Source organism: Heterodontus francisci, chromosome 16, assembly GCF_036365525.1.
Source record: "Heterodontus francisci isolate sHetFra1 chromosome 16, sHetFra1.hap1, whole genome shotgun sequence".
In the NCBI taxonomy this organism is placed as follows: domain Eukaryota; kingdom Metazoa; phylum Chordata; class Chondrichthyes; order Heterodontiformes; family Heterodontidae; genus Heterodontus; species Heterodontus francisci.
The window spans coordinates 31333859-31359281 of NC_090386.1; the positions used below are offsets into that span (position 1 = coordinate 31333859).

Sequence of the window (25423 nt, forward strand, 5' to 3'; positions counted from 1 at the left end):
CCCCTCCTCTCCCGACCCCGTCACCAGGGCCTGCCTCTGACCCTGGCAACCCTGACCCCACTTACCTGTGCCATGGTCTCCTCCAGTCTTTTTGGTGAGGGTGGGGGTGGTGCAGGACTTCTTGCAGTACTGGCAATGGCCACTTCTCCTGGTGGCGCTGCTGGTACTGCAGAGCTGCTGGTCCACAGAGCTGCCAGCCCTCCAATTGGCCGGCAGCTCTGGAGGCGGGAGCTGGTCTGTTAAAGGCACGCCATCTCCAATGGTGGGCAATTAATTGGCTGCCCACTGTGAAGTGGCTCTGGGGTCTGATGGAGGGCAGAGGCAGGGTCTCCCCTGTCTTCTGACCCTCTGCTGGGACCCCTGCCACCATAATAAAATGCAGCCCCAGACCATCCACCATGCATTTATAAAGTGCTTTTCACCATCACTGGATATTCCAAAGTGCTCTACAGCCACTGTGGTACTTTTTGAAGTCTAGTCCCTGTTGTAATGTAGGAAACACGGCAGCCAATTTGTGCTCAGCAAGGTCCCAAAAACAGTAATGTGCTAACAGCCCAGATAATTTGTTTTTAGTGATGTTGATTGAGGGATAAATATTAGCCATGACACCGGGAATAACTTCCTTGGTCTTCTTTGAAATAGTGCCGTCGGAACTTTTCTGTCCACCCAAGAGGGAAGACAAAGCCTCGGTTTAACATCTCATCCAAAAGATGACACCTCCAACAGTGCAGCACTCCCTCAGTAATACACTGGGAGTATTAATTTTTATGAAGCTGTTGGATTGTCATATAAATCTAATTGCTTCATTACATTAGGGAAGGAAACCTGCTGACTTTACCTCGTTTGGCCTATATGTGACTCCAGATCCACACCACATTAACTCTTACCTGTCCTCTGACATGGCGAGTAAGCAACACAATTGTATCAAACTGCTTGCAGCAGTTTAAGAATGTGGCCTGCCATCACCTTCTTATGGTAACTAAGGATGGGTAATAAATGCCAGCCATGGGCTGGGATTTTCCAGTCGCTCTTGTATCTCTATGCTGTGGTGAGACCGCCTCCTGCCATGGAGGTGTGTCCTTGATCCCAGCTGGAATTATGGCTCTAGAGTTAATTGCATCAACTGGGTCCTGTGTGTGGCTATGCCCTGAGTGTTGCATGGGCTCTGGATACTCAATTCCCATACAGCAGCAGCCCTCAGCACCCCCTCCTCATCCTGTTGGTCTCTAAATGCATAATGCCTGGGCCTAGAGGATCCAGTAAAGTTGCTGATCATTGTCATATAGCACAGGCCATACAGACTCCTGGAGCTAGCATACCAGGCACAGTTAATAAGCTGGGAGATAATGTCCAGCATTTCAATGACACAAATACCAGGAAAGTGTACGTTTGTAGAGATAATTCCCTCCTTTGTATGTTATTAACATCTGCCTGTCCATATATGGGAGGGTGCATTGTGGATGATGGAACCTTGGCCCTGGGAAATAGAAGGTGGCAGATGACTATCGGGACATTGCGGAGAACATTCGCTAGCCATTTCCGACCTGTCTTCCCCTCCTCCAGATGCTTTGGAAAATTAATGCACAGCCACTGGGATAATCCAGGCTTCAGAGCTTTTGTTTTAACAGTGCCTTGCATGGAAAGAAGTTCTGTTTTTCAGTGATGTGACTGACAGATGCCAAATCAGTTTTCAGTGTGAGTCCTTGCTGTGTTGTGCCTGATAAATACCCCTTTCCCCCTAATGGAGTGCACACAGATCCCATTGGGTAATTCATTGGGTGTTAGCTTGGCCTTAATTTATTAAAAAAAAGGAACTCTTTATTTATAGGAAATCTGTGGCTCTAGTTCAGATGCAGACTCTGGATAATTGTCTCCAACTCTTTTCATGGATTTTAGTTGGAAAGTGTTGACTGAAACGGACTTGAAACAGGTAGTGGCCTTTCTCATGGTGAGGAAGACAATACATGTCAGTGTTAGCTCGATAACAACCTTGCCGCACAATGATTCATTTTGCGGCTCTTTGCCTCATTGTGTTGCAATGTCCTGTAAACAGAAGCTAGTTGGCTTGTGATGAATTGGCATATTTACTAAGGAGCTGGATCTATGTGATGGTGGTGCTACTGAAGATCAATGGAAATAACTGAGCTTTCGTTTACCTGATGATCATTACCTGGCAGCTTTATGGCATGAATGACGCCTGCCATTTGTCAGCCAAAGCATGCACATTGTCCAAATACTGCTGTAGGTCAGCTTGGAGTGATGTCCAACACCACAGAATAGATTGCAAAATACTGTCTTTGTGTATGTACATGTGTGTGTCTGTGTACGTGTCTGTGGATGTATATACGTGCTTGTGTTCAGATGTGTATAAGCGTTTGTGTGCACGTGTGTCGGTGTTTATACATGCGTGTGTGTGTGCATGTGTTTATCTGTGTCCATCAGTAAGTGTGTGGGTTGAGTGTGACTGTCAGCCTGCGAACGTGAGTTAAAATCATTTCAAAAGTTACTGTAATTTGTTATTGTAAAACAGTGCTCTTAAACTACCTAGGGTTCATTACCTGTATGTGACTCCATGCTCACACCAACGTGCCTCTTAACAGCCCGCTGAAGTGGCCCTTGTTGGCTGATTATTATATTGCTGCTTTACTAACACAGCATAATAGGGAGGGAGCACTCGATTGGCTGTGTAATCTGAAGAATTTCTTTTGAGATTCTTTCCAGCTAGAGTGAAATAACTAGAATAACTGACAGCATGCTCAGCTGTTCCTGGACAGGTGTTCAAGGCAGTGCAGTGCGCATCTGTTACTCACTGTGAATACTGCAGGATTTAAAGGGCCAGAGCCTTGTCTTAAAGGGTCTTTCAAGTCACACTGCCTTGTTTACAAACAGAGGCCGATTAGCAACTTGAAGACGTCACCATGCTGTGGGCTGCAGTTAATGCTCGAGACTTTTTTTTCTATTTTTAATCTATTTCAGTGAAAGCTAACATTGGAAGTACAATATCGGTATTGTCATTGCTTTTTGCCATATTTCATCCCCTCCCTTCCTCTCCTGAAAATATTGTCTTCTTGTTGAGACTCGGTTCCACAGGTATCTTGCCCAGGTGATCAGTGTATTTACACCTAATCTGTACTAATGCTTTGTCTTTCAACACACCATTAACGTATTGTTTGCCTTTGCTCCGTGACCTTTTGGTCAGCTATGTGGCCTGGTCCGATCTGCACCTTCTCCTTTGTTATCTCTTGCCCCACTCCCACCTCACTTGCTTATAATCTGTGACTTTTCTAATATTTGTCAGTTCCGAAGAAGGGTCACTGACCCGAAACGTTAACTCTGCTTCTCTTTCCACAGATGCTGCCAGACCCGCTGAGTGATTCCAGCATTTCTTGTTTTTGTTTCAGATTTCCAGCATCCGCAGTATTTTGCTTTTATTTTGTTCAGTCATCGTGTTGGAAACTTTACCATGAGTGTCAGTTAGGCTAATTTGTCTGCTGAGGCCTCACAGCTGTGCATCCTGCCCCGATATACGCAGTTAATATCCAGATCAGCCATGATCTAATTGAAAGGCAGGGAACAGACTCAAGGGGCTCAATGGCCCATTCCTGCTGCTATCCTGAGTGCTTGAATTACTGCCTTGATTTACATTGCACAGCAATCCTTCTGAGAGTTAGGGGAATATTTGGTCCACAAAGGGTTATTGTACTTTTAGAATGCAGCATGGATAATAGTTAAAAAATATCGCAGTGCTGTTAGAGTGACCTTCCCTCTAATAATCTGCTTCAAATATGGAGCAGTCATCTGCAGCCAGAGGCCTCCAGCTGTTGGTCTGCAGCACAGATGTTGAGGAGCAGAAAGGGAAAGAACTGCTTGGAGCCAGAATGTGTTTCCATTGCCAAACTATAGACCCATTCCAACATAAATGGGCAGAAAGGGACCAAAGAGACAACCCTTGGGAATAATTGTGCACTGAGCTATTAGTCGCAAGTGTGACCAATCTGCAGCAAGCCACTATCTGGGTAATTACTCAAAGGAAAAGACTGAAAAGAACTTGCATTTATATAGTGCATTTCACTATCTCAGCGTGTCCCAAAGCTCTTTACAATCAATGAAGTATTTTGAAGTCCTTATTGTAATGTAGGAAATGTGGCAGTCATTTCATGCACAGTTAAGATCTCACAAACAGCAAAGGGATGCATAACAAAATCCTCTGTTTTAGTGAGATTGGTTGACGGATGAATATTGGCCAGGACACTGGGGAGAACACCCCCGCTCTTTTGTTGAAATAATATCACGTGGTCTTTTAATTCACCTGAGAGGAAAGATGGTTCAGTGTCTTCTCCGAAAGATGGTAGCTCCAACTGTGCAGCGCTCCGTCAGTACTGCACAGCAATGTCAGATTATGTGCTCAAGTCTCTGGTTTAAAGTTACTGCTTTAAAGGTTGATATTTCACGCAGTATTCAGCACGTGATAAGTAGGTTGGTGCAATGGGCTGGATGACACTGCTTGTACTATACTCTGGTTCATTCACCATGGGCCTCCTACGCTAACCCACACTGCTGTGAGTTTCCTTTGCATAAAACGACTCCATTAGGGGAATGAAGTAAAGATTCCATCCAGCAGCCTTGTCCAAGTGTTCACATTCCCTGCCTCCCTCTCCGCCTCCTTCAGCTGTGCTTCAGTTCCAGATACATGACACCGGCTGCAATCCCTGTTTGATGATATATTATTAGTAACTAAAGGATTTCAAACAAAGAGCATCGGAGCATTAGGGTAAAATTTCCTGTCTTCTGACAACATAAAGTCAACATTATCTGGATGAGGTGAGATTTTGGAGTGGCGCCCGGTTATGGTGGGTCCCCTTACCCTTTTATGCCCTGAGGCAAATTCTGAGGGCGAGGGCAGGAAAGTGGGCACTTCTTGCACCTACCCTCTGCTCCTTTCAGTAGTAACACCACTGGAAGGGGCAGAGCTGCAGGATGACGACAATGGTCCTAAATCCTGTGCAACGTAAATGCGCAGTCCGCGCCAGGACTAAATCCCGCTAGAAGTGGGGCCCAACACCTTTTTAGTTGCCAGTTTCCCTGCAGAAATCGAACGCTCACCACTGAGGAAAGTGGCATGTTTAAAGGCTTTTCAGCCTTCCTGTCTCAGTGGCAAGCTGTCTCTGGGAGGCTGGGATGGGTGCTGACAGATTTTTTAAAAATTCATTCATGGGTAGTGAACAAGGCCAGCAGTTGTTGCCCATCCCTAATTGCATTAGAGAAGGTGGTAGTGAGCTGCCTTGAACCGCTGCAGTCCATGTATTATAGGTACACCCACAGTGCTGTTAGTGAGGGATTTCCAGGATTTTGACCCAGTGACAGTGAAGGAGCAGCAATATATTTCCAAGTCAGGATAGTGTGTGGCTCGGAGGGGAACTTGCAGGTGGTGGTGTTCCCATGCATCTGCTGCCCTTGTCCTTCAAGGTGGTTTGGAAGGTGTTGTCTAAGGAGCCTTGGTGAGTTGCTGCAGTGCATCTTGTAGATGGTAAACACTGCTGCCACTGTGTGCCAGTGGTAGATGGAGTGCCAATAAAGCTGGCTGCTTTGTTCTGGATAGTGTCGAGCTTCTTAAGTGTTGTTGGAGCCACACTCATACAGGAAAGTGGAGAGTATTCCATCACATTCCTGACTTGTGCCTTGTAGATTGTGGAGAAGCACTGGGGAGTTAGGAGGTGAGTAACTCTTCACAGAATTCCCAGCCTCTGACATGCTCTTGTAGCCACAGTATTTCTGTGGCTTGTCTAGTTAAGTTTCTGTTCAATGGTAAACCCCCCAAGGATGTTGATAGTAGGGGATTCAGCGATGGCAATTCCGTTGACTGTCAAGGGGGGATGGTTAGACTGTTTCTTGTTGGAGATGGTTATTGTCTGGCACTTGTGTGATGCGAATGTTACTTGCCACTTATCAGCCCAAGCGTCAATGTTATCTAGGTCTCGCTCATGCGGGCAACAACTGCTTTATTGGCTATCAGTTTCAAATTGAACTGAACACTGTGCAACCATCAGCGAACACCCCACTTCTGACCTTATGATGGAGGGAAGGTCATTGATGAGCAGCTGAAGATGGTTGGGCCTAGGACACTACCCTGAGGAACTCCTGCAGCAATGTTTTGGGGCTGAGATGATTGGCCTCCAACAACCCCAACCATTTCTCCTTTGTGCTAGGTATGCCTCCCAACCAGTGGAGAATTTCCCCCTGATTCCCACTGACTCGAATTTAACTAGGCCCCCTTGATGCCACACTCAGTCAAATGCTGCCTTGAGGATAAGGGCAATCACTCTCACCTCACCTCTTAATTTAGGTTTTTTGTCCATGTTTACACCAAGACTGTAATGAGGTCTGGAGCCTTGTGGCCCTGGCAGAACCCAAACTGAGCAATGGTGAGCATGCCATGGCTGAGTAAGTGCTGCTTGATAGCACTGTCAATGGCATCTTCCATCACTTTGCTGATGATGGGGAGTATGCTGATGATCAGTAATTGGATGGTTTGGATTTGACCTGCACTTTGTGGACATGTGTGGGCACATTTTGCAGGATGTTGTCAAGGCCCACAGTCTTTACTGTATCTAGCGCGCTCATCCGTTTCTTGATATTACATGGAGTGAATTGAATTGGCTGAAGACTGGAATCTGTAATGGTGGGGACCTCAGGGGCAATGTTCCCGCTAAGCTGCAGAAGTGCACGGCTGTGCAGTCACCCGAAAGGTACCGTACAGGCCTTGGTCAGTGGGAAATAATGTTTTTTCAGTGCGTGACCAGGCAAAAAATTTAGAGGGGCTGCGCACTGAAAACGACAGGCCATGCACAACAATTAAATTTTAAAGGGTACATTGCCCAGCAGGAGACTGAGATGGATCATCCACTTGGCATTGCTGGCTGAAAATCATTGAAGATGGGAGGGGAGGGAAGAACAAAAGGGAAGGTTTGTGATAGGATGGAAGGCAGGAGAGATTAAATGACAAAAAGGTGCAAGGCAAATCGAGTCGTTAATGGTACAAGAAAAGAAACAAAAGTTGTGTCCAGAAGAACTGTAAATGGGAAAAGTGGAATTATCTCCAACAGCTAATGTGCAAAAAAAAATGACAACAGAGGTTCTGATCTGAAATTGTTGAACTCAGTGTTGAGCCCGGAAGGCTGTATAGTCCCTAATTGAAAGATGAGGTGCTTTTCACTCAGCTTATGTTGACCTTCATTGTAACAATGTAGGAGGCCAAGGACAGAAAGATCAGAGTGGGAGTGGGCAAAGAATTAAAATGACAGGTGACCAGAAGCTTGGCGTCACAATTCCTCCAACTAAAAGTTGTTGCTATGGGAAACATTCTGATGAAAGGTCACATAGACCTGAAACATTAACTCTGTTTTTCTCTCCACTGTCACTGCCTGACCGCTGAGTAGTTCCAGCATTTTCTGTTTTTGTTGCTATGGGAACCCTGCATGGACCATGGATATGCATGCCTTTTCGTGGGATATATGGACCATGCTTTATTCCAATCCCACTCAGGCCCCTTTCCCTCACTTTTTTCTGGTATGTTGATGACTGTATCAGTGCTGTTTTTGGTCTCACCCTGAACTGGAAAATTTCATCAACTTTGCTTCCAATTCCCACCCTTTACTCACCTTCACATGGTCCATCTCTGACTCTTCCCTTCCCTTTCTTGACTTTTTTACTATAAGACCACTGACTCCCACAGCTACCTCAACTACACTTCGTCACACCCAACTTCATGTAAGGACTCTATCACATTCTCCCAGTTTCTCCGTCTCCGTCACATCTGCTCTGACAATGCAACCTTCCATCCCAGCCCTCTGATATGACTTCCTTTTTCCTGATCACCATGATTAACAGGGCCCTCGACCACGTCCTTTCCATTTCCCGCACTTCTGCTCTCATCCCTTTCCCTCCCTCCCAGAACCACAATAGAGTTCCCCTTGTCGTCACCTTCCACCCCACCAGCCTCTGGATTCAACAGATCATCCTCCATTTCCACCACCTCTGGCGTGATGCCACCGCCAAACACTTAGTCCACCGCCCTCTCCTTTCAGCATTCTGAAGGGACCGTTCCCTCTGCATCACCCTGGTCCACTCCTCAGTCACCCTCAACATCCATTCCTCTTCCCATGGCACCTTTTCATGCAAGCGCAGGAGATACAAACACCTGCCCTTTTACTTCCTTTCTCCTCACCATCCAGGACCCTAAACACTCCTTCCAGGTAAAATGACAATTTACTTGAATTTTCAATTTAGTATACTGTATTTGCTCTTCTTGATGTAGTTTCCTCTCCATTGGAAAGACCAAATGCAGATTTGATGACTGCTTTATGGAACATCTCCGTTCAGTTCTCAAGTGTGACCCCAAGCTTCTGGTGGCCTTCCATTTTAATTCTTCACCTTGCTCTCACACTGACCTCTCTGTCCTCGACCTACTGCAGTGTTCCAATGAAACTCAACATAAGCTCAAGGAACAGCACTGCATCTTTTGGTTAAGAACTTTACAGCCTTCCGGATTCAACCTTCAGATCATAACATCTGTCGTTTATTTTTTGTACATTAGCTATTGAGGATAATTCTGCTTTTCCTATTTACACCTTCTCTAAACTTGTCTCTGTTTCTTTTCTTGTCCCATTACCATCCCCTTTTGCCTTGCGCCCTTTTGTCATTTAATTTCACCTGCTTTTCACCCTATCACAGACCTTCCCTTTTGTGCTTTCTTCCCTTTTCCTGCCTTCCTTAAAAACTGTTGCACCTCTAAGTACTTTTAAAGTGTAGTCACTGTTGTAATGTACAAAACACATCAGCCAATTTGTGCACAAGTTCCCACAAATAGCAATGAGACAAAGACCAGATAATCTGTTTTTCGATTGTAATTAAAGGATAAATGTTGGCCAGGGCACAGCAGAGAACTTCACTGTTCTTGTCAAAATAGTGCCTCAGGATCTTTTACTTCCACCTGAGAGGGCAGATGGGGCCTCAATTTAACATCTCACCCGACAGACAGCACTGCCAACAGTGCAGCACTCCCTCAGTACTGCACTAGAGTGTCTGTCTAGATTTTGCACTTAAGTCTCTGGAGTGACACTTAAACCCACAATCTTCTAATTCAGGAGGCACAAGTGCTACACACTGAGCCACAGCTGACACAACATAAGAACATAAGAACTAGGAGCAGGAGTAGGCAATTAGGCCCCTCGAGCCTGCTCCGCCATTCAATATGATCATGGCTGATCTCATCTTGGCCTCAACTCCACTTTCCTGCCCGTTCTCCATAACCCTTCAACCCATTACTAATTAAACATCTGTCTATCTCCTCCTTAAATTTACCTAATGTCCCAGCATCTACTCTGGGGTAGTGAATTCCACAGATTTACGACCCTTTGAGAGAAGTAATTTTTCCTCATTTCTGTTTTAAATCTGCTATCCCTTATCCTAAAACTATGACCTCTCATTCTAGATTGCCCCACAAGAGGAAACATCCTCTCTATGTCTACTTTGTCAATTCCCTTAATCATCTGATATACCTCAATTAGATCTCCTCTCATTCTTCTAAACTCCAGACAGTAAAGGCCTAAACTGCTCAATCTCTATTCATAAGACAAGCCCCCCATCTCTGGAATCAATCTAGTGAACCTCCTCTGAACTGCCTCCAATGCAACTACATCCTTTCTCAAGTAAGGGGACCAAAACTGTACACAATACTCCAGGTGCAGTCTCACGAATGCCTTGTACAGTTGCAACAACACTTCTGTACTTTTATACTCTATTCCTTTAGCAATAAATGCCAAAATTCCATTTGCCTTCCTTATCATCTGCTGTACCTGCAAACTAGTTTTCTGCGATTCATGCACGAGGACACCAAGATCCCTCTGCACCGAAGCACTCTGAAGTTTCTCTCCATTTAGATAATAATTTGCCTTTCTATTCTTCCGACCAAAATGGATATGCTCACACTTATCCACATTAAAATCCATCTGTCAAATTTTGGCCCATTCATCTAATCTATCCATATCCATTTGTAGATTCCTTATTTCTTTATTGCAACTTACTATCCCACCTATTTTAGTGTAAGCTGCAAATTTGGCTTTTGTACCTTCTATTCCTGCATCCAAGTCATTAATATAGATTGTAAATAGTTGGGGCGCAAGGACTGAACCCTGTGGCACCCCAACTAGTTACATCTTGCCAACCAGAAAAAGACCCATTTATCCCAACTCTCTGTTTTCTGTTGGTTAGCCAATCCTCTATACAAGCTAATAAATTGCCCCGAACCCCATGTGAACTTACCTTGTGTATTAACCTTTTGTGCAGCACCTCATCAAATGCTTTCTGGAAGTCCAGATATACTACATCTACAGGATCCCCATTATCCACTTTGCTTGTTACAGCTTCGAAGAACTCTAGCAAATTAGTCAAACATGATATTCCCTTCATAAAACCATGCTGACACTGATGGATTGTGTTTTGACTTTCTAAATGTCCTGTTATTACTTCCTTAATAATGGATTCTAATAATTTCCCAATGACAGATGTTAAACTAACTGGTCTATAGTTTCCCACTTTCTGCCTCCCTCCCTTTTTGAATAAGGGCGTTACATTAGCTTTTTGTCAATCTACTGGAACCTTTCCGTATTCAGAGAATTTTGGAATATTATAACCAATGGATCCACTATCTCCACTGCCACTTCCTTTCAGACCCTAAGATGAAGGCCATCAGACCCTGGGGAGTTGTCTGCCTTCAACCCCCAATAGTTTGCTCAGTACTTTTTCCCTCGTGATGATGATTATTCTAACTTCCTCTCTTTTTATAACCTCTGCATTACCTGGTACTATTGGGATGGTACTAGTGTCCTCCACTGAAAACTGAAGCAAAATACTGATTTAGTGTCTCTGCCATTTCTGTGTTCCCTTCTATTAACTCCCCAGTCTCATCCTCCAAAGAACCAACATTCACTTTAGCTACTCTCTTCCCTTTTATATACTTATAGAAGCTTTTGCTATCCGTTTTTATATTTTGCACTAGTTTTCTTTCATAATTTATCTTTGCTCTTTTTATTACCTTTTTTAGTAACCCTTTGTTGATCTTTAAAAGTTTCCCAATCTTCCAGCCTGCCACTGGCCTTTGCAATATGGTATGCCTTAGTTTTTGTCTTTATGTTATCCTTAACTTCCTTGCTTAACAATGGATGTTTTTTCCCCCTCTTAGAAACTTTCTTCGTCTCTGGAATATATTTTATTTGGGATAAATTGAATATCTCCTTAAACATCTGCCACTGCTCGTCAACTGTCCTACCTTGTAGTCTTCCTGCCCAGTCCACTAGGGCCAAATCTGTCCTCATGCCTATATAATTACCTTTGTTTAACTCCAGAGCGCTCGTGTGGGACTCCAGCTTCTCGCCCTCAAACTGAATTTGAAATTCTAGCATGCTATGATCACTTTTCCCTAGAGGATCCTTAACTATGAGATCATTTATTAATCCCATCTCATTACACAGCACCAAATCTAGAATAACCTGCTCCCTGGTTGGTTCCACAACATATTGCTTCAAAAAACAATTTCTAACACATTCAATGAACTCTCCCTCGAGGCTACCCTTGCCAATTTGATTAATCCAGTCTATATGCATAATCACCCATGATTATTGCAGTACCTTTCTTACAAGCCTCCAGTATTTCTTGATTTATACTGTACCCCACTGCGGAACTACTGTTTGGGGACCTATAGATTACTGGCACCAGTGACTTCTTTCCCTTGCTATTTCTTATTTCTACCCAGACTGATTCTACATCTTGATCTCCAGTGCCTATATCATTTCTCACTACACCACTGATCTCTTCCTTCACTAACAAAGCTACACCACTTCCTTTTCCTTCCTGCCTATCCTTCCGAAATACTGAGTACCCTTGGATATTCAATTCCCAAACCTGGTTTCCCTGCAACCACGTCTCAATAATTGCCACTAAATCATACCCATTCGTCTCTATTTGCGCTGTTAACTCATTTATTTTATTCTGAATGATTCGTGCATTCAGATACAAAGCCTTTAAGTTTGTTCTATTAGCAAATTTCCCTACTCTTGTACAATATGACATCTCGTGGTGCAATATGACATTCACACATTCTGTCCTTTTCTTTTATTTTCTGGTAACAATCAGCCTCACCACTAACCTGCACTCCTACCTTTTCCTTTAACTTCCTTTTTTTCCATGCAACAGAACCCTCCCCCCCACTATTTAGTTTAAAGCCCTAGTTATGTGATTCGCCAGGACTCTGGTCCCAGCATGAGTCAGGTGGAGCACGTCCCATCGGAACAGTTCCCCTTTCCTCAGTACTGGTGCCAATGCCCCATGAATTCGAACCCATTTCTCCCACACCAATCTTTGACCCACGCATTTACCTCTTTAATCTTATTGACCCTATGCCAATTTGCTCATGGCTCAGGTAGTAATCCGGAGATTATTATCTTTTTGGTTCTGCTTTTTAATTTAGCCCCTGGCTGCTCATATTCCCTCAGCAGAACCTCTATCCTCGTTCTACCTCTATCGTTGGTACCTACGTGGACCACGACAACTGGATCTTTCCCCTCCCACTCCAAGTTCCTCTGCAGCCTAGATGAGATATCCCAAACCCTGGCACCAGGTAGGCAACAGAGCCTTCAGGACTCTCGATCCTGGCCATAGAGAACAGTGTCTATGCCCCTAATTATACTATCCCCGATTATGACTACATTTCTCTTTTCTCCCTCCATTTGAATGGCTCCCCCTTCCACACAAGTGGAACTTAAACTTCAAATGAAGCCACAGAGAAATCTGCAGTCACCTGTAAGGTTTATGTGTGTCTCTTTCCTCTTAGACATTGGGGACTGAGTCCAACACAGAGGATTAATTGATTGATTCTGAGCGTCCATTGTCAAGCATGTCATCTTGGAGCCACCTTGATCCCAAAATGACTCCTTCCCAAGGAGGATGGTTGCTAGTTGGTCATCAAACAACTGACAAGCAGAGAATTGAAAATGAATGGAAATGAATGGGATTATGGATTGAATTTATATTTATTGTGACTACTGAGGCTCCATGGAATGCATCTATTTGGCCCACCTAGATTGCTGTGTCAGATTGGTCCAGACAGTGAAGCAGTGTTAAACTCAGACACTGTGGGTATTCCAGCTGCATGACTCACTCGCATTCACCAGCCTCAGGCAGCTCTCAAGGTGAATCATCCATTCCCGGTCCCATTCTCCAAGATCATTGACATTCCACCCAAAATTCAGCAATTGGAAAAAAAGTGTCAGACGGACATGGAGGGTGACAGAGAGAGCTTGGCTTCGGGACAAGTTCTGGGGAAAGTGGGGCCTGTACAAACTGGTCGGTCTACACCTGAACAGGACTGGGACAAATATCCTTGCAGGAAGGTTTGTTGGTGCTGTTGGGGATGGTTTGAACTAGTTTGGTGGGGGGATGGAAACTTGAGGGCAGTTTCAGATAGGACAATTTCAGGGCAGGGAACAGGAGGCAGAAAATTAGCGAGTGTAGCTGAAAGACAGAAGAAGCAAAGGTTAAAAAGTGTGCAGAATAGGAATTTGGCCGTGTTAAAAGGTAAAAGGTATTAAATGCAAGGAGTATATTAAATAAAGCCGATGAGCTGAGGGCACAGATAGACACATGGCAACACGATATCATTGCTATAATGGAAACTTGGCTGAAAGAGGGGCAAGAATGGCAACTCAACATCCCTGGATATAGAGTTTTCAGGAGGGATAGAGAGGGGGATAAAAAGGAAGGGGTGTAGCATTATTAGTTAAGGAACTAATAACAGCTTTGAGGAGGGATGATATGCTAAATGAATCATCAAATGAGGCCATATGGGTTGAGCTCAGAAATAAAAAAGGGGCAGCCACACTACTAGGAGTGTACTATAGACCCCCAAATAGAGAGAGGGAGATAGAAGAACAAATATGTAGGCAAATTTCTGAGTGCAAAAACTATAGGGCAATAATAGTTGGGGATTTCAACTATCCCAATATCAATTGGGAAACAAACAAAATTCTTGAACTGTGTTCAAGAGAACTTTTTTAGCCAGCAATGTAACAAGCCCAATGAGAGGGGGCGCAATTCTAGATTTAGCCTTTGGTAATGAAGCTGGGCAAGTGGATGAAGTAACAGTGGATGACCATTTTGGAGATAGTGACCATAATACAGTTAGTTTTAGCATAATCATGGAAAAGAACAAAGATAAAACAGGAGTAACAGTTCTAACAAGAAATGCTGGAAATACTCAGCAGGTCTGGCAGCATCTGTGGAGAGAAAAGCAGAGTTAACTTTTCAGGTCAGTGACCCTTCTTCAGAACTAGCACATATTAGAAATGTGAAAGGTTTTAAGTAAGTAAAGAGCGGGAGGGGCAAGAGATAACAAAGGAGAAGGTGTAGATAGGACCAGATCACAGTGAATAACCGACCAGAAGGTCATGGAGCAAAGGCAAACAATATGTTAATGGTGTGTTTAAAGACAAAGCATTAGTTCAGATAGGGTGTTAATGGACTGAAAACTGAACAGCCACAAGCACAAATATGAAAAAACAGTGGGTAGGCAAACTGAACAAACTAAAATAAAATAAACACAAAAAATATTTTATTTTATCTTAGTTCATTGATAAAGATGTTTGAAACAGTATTGATGATTCAGACACAGAGCACTCTGAATAGTAACTACCGTTCAAATGCATTGAGCTGTGTTTTCTTATTAGTCACTCAGTGTTGAAAGCTCAAATTGATTCATGATCCACAGCCTTTTGGGGACGAGAGTTCCAGCTTTCCACTACCCTTTGTGTGGGGAAAGTGCCTCCTGATTTCTCTCCTAAATGGCCTAGTTCTAATTTTAAGATTATATCCCCTTTGTGCTTGGCTTCCTCACCAGAGGGAATAGTTTCTCTGTATCTATCCTATCAAATCCTTTTAAAATTTTAAATAACTCGATCACATCACCCTCAATCTTCTTTACTTCAAGAGAATACAAGCCACGTTTCTGTGACTTGCTCTCATAATTTAACCCTCTTAGTTCCAGTATCATTGTGATGACTCTGGTAGGAAGAACATGGAGAGACAATATAAAATAAAGGGTACAATTCTAAAGGGGGTGCAGGAGCAGAGGGACCTGGATATGTGCATAAGTCATTGAAGGTGGCAGGACATGTTGCGAGCGTGGTTAATAAAGCATACAGTATCCTGGGCTTTATTAATAGCAGCATAGAGTGCAAGAGCAAGGAAATTATGTTGAACTTGTATAAGACACTAGTTCGGCCTCAGCTGGATTATTGTGTCCAGTTCTGGGGCACCGCACTTTAGCAAAGACGCGAGGTCATTGGAGACAGTATAGAAAAGGCTCACGAGAATGGTTCCAGGGATGAGGAATTTCCGTTATGAAGATAGATTGGAGAGGTTAGGACTGTTTTCTTGGAGGAGAAGGTTGAGATGTGATTTGATAGAGGTATTCAAAACCATGAGGGGTCTGGACAGAGTAGATAGAAACTGTTCCCACTCGTGAAGGGATTGAGAACGAGACTGCACAGATTTAAAGTGTTTGGTAAGAGATGTAAAAGTGATATGAGGAAAAGCTTTTTCACGCAGTGAGTGGTTAAGGTCTGGAATGCGCTGCCTGAGAACGTGGTGGAGGCAGGTTTAATTGAAGCATTCAAAAGGGAATTAGATAGTTATATACAAAGGAAGAATGTACAGAGTTATGGAGAGAAGGCAGGGGAATGGAACTGAGGTAATTGCTCTTTCAGAGAGCTGGTGCGGACACGATGGGCCGAATGGCCTCCTTCTGCACTGTAATGATTCTGTGGTACTCCCCCTCCAAGGCCAGTATATCCTTCCTGAGGTGCAGTACCCAGAACTGAATGCTGTGCTCCAGATGGGGATCTTAGCAGAATGTCCAGGTCTGATCTCAGTCGGACTGCATTGGAATTTACTCCAATCCTAGGTTAGCAGTGAAATGATCAAAGATTTATCGAGCGATTTCATTCACTCTGAGCATGATGGGTGGTTCGGCCTGCATTGATGTAGACTCTTGTCAACCTGGAAGCAGTAGCAGGAGACAGACTGAACAAGCAGAAATGGTGGTCTGGCCCACTTTAACCAGTGGGGTCACCTTCTTTGCTCCTGATTTTCTCAGCCTGTCCAGCTGAGAGGTCTCACAGACCAAAGGCATGTTTGATGTATGTGATGGTGGAATGTCTACCTGTATGTAGGCACAACAGTTAGGTACAGCTGGATGTGCTGAGTGACTTTTCCTCATCCTTATCTGAAACCACAGTTGGCAAAAGGTTCAAAGCCAGTTACGACCTCCTCCCAATCCAACCAAGCTTGCATAGATTTGGCTCACTGGGCCTACTATTGTGCCCAATCCTCTTATTCGTCATTCACTGAGCCTGCTGAGAGATTGCACAAATCATCTATTGTACATAAAGCCAAAGAAATTCGGCTCCGGGAACACCATGGGGGTGGTGGTGAGGGGACTCCTTTTCGATGCTGATTTATGAATTTTTTTGGGGGGCTCCTGAGTACTTTCATTTCCAGCAGCATTCCTCTAATTTGTACGCTAAAACGCTGCGTAATGCCCTGCTATTCAAATAGGCAAACAAAATAAGAAAGCAGTTCTTTAATGCAAGCGGCTCTGAGGGCCCACAAAGCACAGGAGGTAGGCCTCTGCCTAGGCTTTCAGTCACCCTCAATAACCCTGGCAGGGAACACAATGCAGCCTTGTTTAAATTCACACAGTGCCTCAGACTCTCTCGCCTCCTTCTAACAGAGACAAGGAATGATTTGCAGCACAAACCAGAATATTCCATTGTCCTTCGTCAGTCTCCTTAGCAACTGAGAATCTCTGTACAAGCTCACTAACGTGGAAGAGTATGAAGGCACTGGCTGTCGCAGTCCGACTCTGAAGTTGGCTCTTTGCTGTGTCTGCAATTCAGCCTACAATTTATAGTGACTTTAACCATTATAACTAACAACCAGAACCTATTCAGTGGATGCTCCAACATGCAGCCAAGCAGGAGGCAGGCTGGAGTTACTAACTCTCCAGTTTTGTCCTGAAGTCTTCAGGAAATTAAAGCTTAATTCCCAGACACTGCCACAGGCGAGATGGGAGAAGACTAAAATTTATTTTTTAAATCATTTCCTTTGAACACTTATGTTTATTTGTTATAAAACATTGGGGAAAAAAAGGATGTTTGACTGACAGTCAACGGTGATTCAACTGGGTAATGGAGAGTGTTTGTTTTTCGATTAGCTGGGAAGGTGAGAATGGATGTATCAGGTAACCAATGGCTGGAGCACGGGCTCAGGGCGGTTGATGGGATTGCCAATTCTGGTTGGACGTATCCCTGGAGGTTTCATCACATGACCTTCAATCGCCCAGCCCCACGTTCAGCCATTGGTCACCTGACAAGTCCACCCTCGCAGTGCACTGCCTTCCCAGCCAACTGGAAAGCGAACAGACTCGTTGTTATTAGATTGGATGATTCTTGACTGTTAGTCAAACAAGAATTTTTCCCCAATGATTTCTTAAATTAATAAACAAAAGTGTTCAAAGAAAATGGAAAATGAACGCACTATATTTTTTAATGCATCATGACTTTTCTCCTGGGTTTCTCCCAGTGTTGTCCTGGAAACTCCAGGACAATCCTGGAGGATTGGACACACAAGTGGAAGGTCATGTGATAAAACCTCCAGAAATATGTCCAATCAGTGTTGGTGACCCTAATGCAAGCCTGTGTCTGGGGTGAAGTGTGGAGGAGGAGATCACAAACTCAGAGTGAGAGAGTGTGCCATCTCACACTGCCTTCAACGCCTGCTATCTTAAGGTTGCAGAACTGCAATGCCAGATAGTTGTGAATGAGCCGTCAGTCTCCTTTGTCTTGGCCAGGCTTGATAAACATAATAAATATTATGAATCTAAATGTTAGCTGTGGATCACTGGTAGCACTCTTGCCTGAGTCGGAAGGTTATGAGTTTAAGTCCCCCTCCAGAGACTTGAGCACAAAATCTAGGCTGACACTGCAGTGCAGTACTGTACTGAGGGAGTGCTGAACTGTTGGAGGTGTTGTCACTTGGATGAGGCGTTAAACCGAGGCCCCATCTGCCCTTTCTGGGAGTCGTAAAAGATCCCATGGTGCTATTCAAAGAAGAACAGGGAAGTTATCCCTGGTGTCCTGGCCAGCCAACCCACATCACTAAAACAAATTATCTGGTCATTATCCCATTCATATTTATGGGAGCTTACAGTGCACCAATTGGCTGCCACCTTTCTGACATTACAACAGTGACTACACTTTAAAAGTAATTAATTGTTTGTACAGGGGTTGTGAAAAGTGCTATATAAATTCTTTTCTAGCAGAGAGTGCTGTACACTGGTCGAGAGCAGGACACCTGCTGATCCTTCCTTATCCTGACCTAGGTGTGGTAAGAGCAGCCAAGCCTACAATCATAACCTGAGGCCTTTCTGGTCTGTGCGGCTCAGAGATGATGGAACCCACAAAACATGGAGGTGTTACGGTGCACATTGGCTTCGGAATCATATAACTGAGCCTATAACATACTGAGCCCAGCTGAGCTTTAGAAGAAGTTAACTGTAAGCTCCTGAAATGCTTAAACAAAATGTGTGTGGAAGCTTTGACTCATGAGTGGTATATTTAGCCATGGTAACAGTCCTGGCCTATAAATCATTGATGTGACATTTTGGAGCAGGGTTGTATAATTGACTTACATACAATGTACTTTGACAGAACACCAAGGGTAGTGTGTAGTGTGGAGAAAGCGGATGGGGGGGAGACAGCATGACAGCGTTTGTGAAGAGTTCCATTTCTCAGCACCTCATCATTTCTAAAACAAAAACAAGTACGAATGTAATTGTAACAACTCTCAGATCTCCAGTTAGACAGATTCTATGGGCAATGTATTTGCCTGTAATGTCACCAAAGGTTTTCCTTTTTTGATCTGCAGGTGTGTACTCTTCCCAGTATGGGTCAGGTGACCACCCTTACATCAATGTCAGGACCTTATGCTGATGCGTACGATATCCCAACATCCCATGTTCCTGGAATCCAGTACAGTCAGGTAATGTCAAAAAATCCTGATTGTGTTTGGGTGAGACAACTTAGACACACAAACCCGATAAAGTGTCTTAGATACAAACTCTGGGTAACGTGCCTTAAATATACAGACTGGGTAAAGTGTCTTAGATACATAGACTGGGTAAAGCATTTTAGATAGACAGACTGGGTAAAGCGCCTTAGATACACAGACTGGGTAAAGCATTTTAGATAGACAGACCGGGTAAAGCGCCTTAGATACACAGACTGGGTAAAGCGCCTTAGATACACAGACTGGGTAAAGCATTTTAGATAGACAGACTGGGTAAAGCGCCTTAGATACATAGACTGGGTAAAGCATTTTAGATAGACAGACTGAGTAAAGCGCCTTAGATACACAGACTGGGTAAAGCGTTTTAAATACACAGGCTGGTTAATGTGTTTTGGAAATAAACAGTATCGAAGAACTGGATGGGTGTGTTTCTGGGCTATAAATCAGAAGTTCTGCAAACTATAGCATATTCTGATTGTCTGTCTGAGGCTGCTGATCTTTGCTCTGTACGGATCCATTGGCTGTCAAAGATCTCTAGTCCCTTGCCAAAATGGCCATTCTTTAGATGTGAGCCTTTACTTTGAATGTTGTCAGGCATTCGACTGTGGCAGCATCACAGTAGACCCCAATCCTGATCTCACTCAAACGTACTAGTGGTGTCTTGCCGGGAGCATTGGATAATGATCAGTAATGGCTGAGTTTTACACTCCCAGGCATGCAGCTCTTTGGGACTAGCAACTCAGCACAGTTTGGGGATCAAACAACTCGAATGATTAAACTTTTGGGGCAGCAACGCTGTTTGGTATTTAACAAAATCAAATTAAATCAAAGCAGAACGGGGCATAACAAGTACAAAGACACAATTGATAAACACTTGTTTGAGAAACAGATTTTAAATTTATGGAAATCTCTTCCAATTACCGTCTGAATTTGCATCTTATTACTTCTACACAGTTTTCAGATTTGAGTGTTCACTCTCATAAACAGATAATTTATGCACATTTTTGAACTCGACATTTCTCAAAGTTTGGCATCAGTCGATGTCGGCAGTGGTATTTGTGTTGGCCACAAAGTTGGTCAGAGGGCAGTTTCTCCAATTTTTCACAGAGTCCCAACCTCATTCCAGTCATTGGGACAAGGAATTGAGCAGGGGCCAGGAGGCTGCATTGAGAATGAGGGCCAAATCAGGAGGAAAGCAGCACTGGAGTTGGCCTAGGAGAAGGTCACCTCATGACCTGTTCACTCAGTACATGGTGTGGGGAAGGGAAAGGAGATCAGAAAAGGTGCAGAACTTAAGAAAGCTGCTCATTGAACAGATCATATTGTCCAGCACTCCTGCCTCTGAGTCAGAAGGTCATGGGTTCAAGGCCTCCTGCAAGTTTGCCAATTCTTATTGGAGGTATTCCTGGAAGTTTGATCATGTGACATACGACAGTGTGATATCTGTAAATGTTATTGCCTTACCTTATAAAGGTTGGGCTTCCTGTGGGGTGGGCAAGGGCAAACCCAGGACAGGTGAGGAGGCTAATTACCTTATAAAGGTTGGGCTTCCTGTGGGGTGGGCAAGGGCAAACCCAGGACAGGTGAGGAGGCTAACCGAGGGTGGTGGAGAGGGATAACTGAGGGTAGGGGAGGGGTATTCAAGGATGGGGGAGAGGGGTAGCTTAGGGTGGGAGGAAGGTAACTGAGGATGGGGTAACTGAGGATGGGGGGAGGGATAGCTGAGGGTGGGGGAGAGGGGTAACTTAAGGATGCGGAAGGTGGTAAGCAAGCATGGGGGAGAAGCATAACTGAGGGTGGAAGAGAGGAGTAACTGAGGGCAGGAGAGAAGGGTAACCAAGGGAGGGAAGAGGGGTAACAAGGATAGGGGAGGGGGTAACCGAGGGCAGGGAAGGGGGAAACCGAGAGCAGGGGAGAGGGGTAACCAAGGGAGGGGGAGAGGGGTAACTGAGGGAAGTGGAGAGGGGTGACCAAGGGAGTGGGAGAAGGATAGATGAGGATGAGAGAGGTGTTTGCAAACCAGAGGTGGGACGAACTTTGATTCCACCAGTAACTGATAGTAACTCACTGAGTTTGAACATAGAACATAGAACATAGAACATACAGCACAGAACAGGCCCTTCGGCCCACAATGTTGTGCCGATCCTTTGTCCTCTGTCAAGGACAATTTAATCTATACCCCATCATTCTCCTTTATCCATATACCTATCCAAAAGCCTTTTGAAAGTCCCTAAAGTTTCTGACTCAACAACTTCCCCGGGCAAGGCATTCCATGCCTCGACCACTCTCTGGGTAAAGAACCTTCCCCTGACATCCCCCTTATATCTCCCACCCTTCACCTTAAATTTATGACCCCTTGTAACGCTTTGCTCCACCCGGGGAAAAAGTTTCTGACTGTCTACCCTATCTATTCCCCTGATCATCTTATAAACCTCTATCATGTCACCCCTCATCCTTCTCCTTTCTAATGAGAAGAGGCCTAGAATGTTCAGCCTTTCCTCGTAAGACTTATTCTCCATTCCAGGCAACATCCTGGTAAATCTCCTCTGCACCCTCTCCAAGGCTTCCACATCCTTCCTAAAATGAGGCGACCAGAACTGCACACAGTACTCCAAATGAGGCCTTACCAAGGTCCTGTACAGCTGCATCATCACCTCACGGCTCTTAAATTCAATCCCTCTGCTAATGAACGCTAACACCCCATATGCCTTCTTCACAGCCCTATCCACTTGAGTTGCAACTTTCAATGATCTATGCACATAGACCCCAAGGTCTCTCTGCTCCTCCACATGCCCAAGAACCCTACCGTTAACCCAGTATTTTGCATTCATGTTTGTCCTTCCAAAATGGACGACCTCACACTTTTCAGGGTTAAACTCCATCTGCCACTTTTCAGCCCAGCACTGCAACCTATCCAAGTCCCTTTGCAGACGACAATAGCCCTCCTCGGTATCCACAACTCCACCAACCTTTGTATCATCTGCAAATTTACTGACCCACCCTTCGACTTCCTCATCCAAGTCGTTAATAAAAATCACAAACAGGAGAGGACCCAGAACTGATCCCTGCGGCACGCCACTGGTAACTGGGCTCCAGGCTGAGTATTTACCATCTAAGACCACTCTCTGCCTTCTATCAGTTAGCCAATTCTTAATCCAACTGGCCACATTCCCCACTATCCCATGCCTCCTGACTTTCTCCATAAGTCTACCATGGGGGACCTTATCAAATGCCTTACTAAAATCCATGTACACCACATCCACTGGTTTACCCTCATCCACTTGCTTGGTCACCTGCTCAAAGAATTCAATCAGGCTTGTGAGGCAAGACCTACCCCTCACAAAACCGTGCTGACTGTCCCGAATCAAGCAGTGTCTTTCCAGATGCTCAGAAATCCTATCCCTCAGCACCTTTTCCATCAACTTGCCTACCACCGAAGTAAGACTAACTGGCCTGTAATTCCCAGGGTTGTTCCTATTCCCTTTCTTGAACAGGGGCACAACATTTGCCACCCTCCAATCACCTGGTACCACCCCCGTCAGCAGAGAAGATGAAAAGATCATTGCCAGCGGCTCTGCAATTTCATCCCTTGCTTCCCATAACATCCTTGGATATACCCCGTCAGGCCCGGGAGACTTGTCTATCTTCAAGTTATTCAAAAACCCCAACACATCTTCCCTCCTAACGAGCACTTCCTCGAGCTTACCAGTCTGCTTCCCACCGTCCTCTTCAGTAATACACCCCTTCTCATTCGTAAATACCGAAGAGAAGTACTCATTCAAAACCTCACTTATCTCTTCCGGCTCAACACACAGTCTCCCGCTATTGTCCTTGACCGGACCTACGGTCCCCTTAGTCATCCTCATATTTCTGACATACGCGTAAAAGGCCTTGGGGTTTTCTTTTATCCTACCCGCCATGCATTTTTCATGCCCTCTCTTAGCTCTCCTAATCCCTTTCTTCAGATCCTTCCTGGCCATCTTGTATCCCTCCAGAGCTATGCCTGTGCCCTTTTTCCTCAACTTTATATACGCATCCTTCTTCTTCCTAACAAGACTCTCAACCTCTCTTGTCAACCACGGTTCCCTCACATGACCATCCCTTCCCTGTCTGACAGGGACATGCTTATCAATGGCCCCTACTATCTGCTCCTTGAAAAAGTTCCACATTTCGACCGTGCCCTTCCCTGCCAGCATATGCTCCCAACTTATGCTCCTCAGTTCCTGCCTGACAGCATCATATCTACCCTTCCCCCAATTGTAAACCTTGCCCTGTTGCACATACCTATCCCTCTCCATTACCACAGTGAATGCTACAGAATTGTGATCACTATCTCCAAAGTGCTCGCCCACCAACAGCTCTATCACTTGCCCTGGTTCATTACCTAGTACCAAATCCAATATTGCCTCCCCTCTGGTCGGGCAGTCTACATACTGAGTCAGAAAAGCTTCCTGGACATACTGCACAAACACTACCCCATCCAAACTATTCGATCTAAAGAGTTGCCAATCAATATTTGGGAAGTTGAAATCCCCCATAATTACTACCCTGTGACTTCTGCTCCTTTCCAAAATCTGTTTCCCAATCTGCTCTTCCACCTCCCTGCTGCTATTGGGGGGCCTATAGAAAACTCCCATCAAGGTGACTGCTCCTTTCCTGTTCCTGACCTCAACCCACAGTGCCTCAGTCGGCAGATCCTCCTCGAAAATTCTTTCAGCAGTTGTTACACTATTTCTAACTAACAATGCCACCCCCCCACCTCTTTTACCACCATTCCTAATCTTATGAAAACATCTATAACCAGGTACCTCCAAAAACCATTCCTCCCCCTCACCTATCCACGTTTCAGTGATGGCCACAACATCGTAGTCCCAAGTGCCCATCCACGCCTTCAATTCACTCACCTTATTCCTGATGCTTCTTGCGTTGAAGTATACGCACTTTAACCCTTCTCCGTGCCCATCTGTCCTCTGTGACAGTGCTACCTTCCCCAATACCTCACTACACTCTTTGTCTTTCTGAGTGGACCCACTGGTCCCTGGATTACAAGTCCGGTTCCCATCCCCCTCCCAAACTAGTTTAAACCCTCCCGAACAGTACTAGCAAACCTCCCTCCCAGGATATTGGTGCCCCTCTGGTTCAGATGCAGCCCGTCCTGTTTGAACAGGTCCCATCTTCCCCAGAATGCAGTCCAATTATCCAAGAACTGGAAGCCCTCCCTCCTACACCATTCCTGCAGCCACGTGTTCAGCTGTGCTCTCTCCCTATTCCTAGCCTCACTATCACGTGGCGCCGGCAACAAACCAGAGATAACAACTCTGTCCGTCCGAGCTTTCAGCTTCCAGCCTAACTCCCTAAACTCACTTCTAACATCTGTGCCACCCTTCCTTCCTACGTCGTTGGTGCCAATGTGCACCACGACCTCTGGCTGCTCCCCCTCCCCTTTAAGGATCCTGAAGACGCGATCACAAACATCACGGACCCTGGCACCAGGGAGGCAACAAACCATCCGTGCGTCTCGCCTGCGCCCACAGAACCGCCTGTCCGTACTCCTCACCATCGAGTCCCCGATGACTAGTGCTCTCCCATTCTCTCTCCTTCCCTTCTGAGCCACAGTGCAGGACCCCGTGCCAGAGGCCCGGTCACTGCAGCCTGCCCCCGATAGGCCGTCCCCCCCAACAGTATCTAAAACTGTATACTTGTTGTTGAGGGGAACGACCACAGGAGATCCCTGCACTGACCTCTTCCCACCTCTAACTGTTACCCAGCTGCCTTTGATTTGTGGAGTAACGACCTCCGTGTAGCTTCTATCTATCAACCCCTCAGCTTCCCGAATGATCCTCAGTTCATCCAGCTCCAGCTCCAATTCCCTAACACGGTCTGATAGGAGCTGGAGACGGATGCACTTCCAGCAGGTGAAGTCGGCAGGGCCACCGGAGGTTTCCCCCACCTCGAACATTCTGCAGGAGGAGCAATACACTACACTGGCTGCCATTTCTTTTATTCAATTACCCCTTAGTTAAGTACAACTCTAGATATTAACAAAAACAGTAAATAGCTTACCTGCTCAGTCCTTTTTGGTTAGAGGAGGAGGGTAAAAAGGGTCTTATTATTAGGTTAGAGGAGGAGGATGGGTGGGAGACACTACATGTGTAGTGGCTCGGGTTTACTCAGCTCCGCACCTTTAAGGAAAATACCTACCCAGGAATCCTCGCTGCCGACCAGCTTCCGGTTCCTCCGGCGCCAA

At 45.1% G+C, this 25423-nt stretch overlaps 1 protein-coding gene across 3 annotated transcripts in view; it reads left to right on the plus strand.

Annotated features, from left to right (window-relative positions):
• The window catches only part of LOC137378046 (enhancer of filamentation 1-like), a 183133-nt gene that overhangs the window by 108998 nt on the left and 48712 nt on the right, over nucleotides 1-25423 (plus strand). For all 3 annotated transcript variants that reach the window (XM_068048101.1, XM_068048100.1, XM_068048098.1), the window contains exon 3: nucleotides 19036-19149. In XM_068048101.1, the coding sequence (XP_067904202.1) occupies nucleotides 19036-19149 (114 nt within the window). The remainder of the gene's footprint in view (nucleotides 1-19035; nucleotides 19150-25423) is intronic.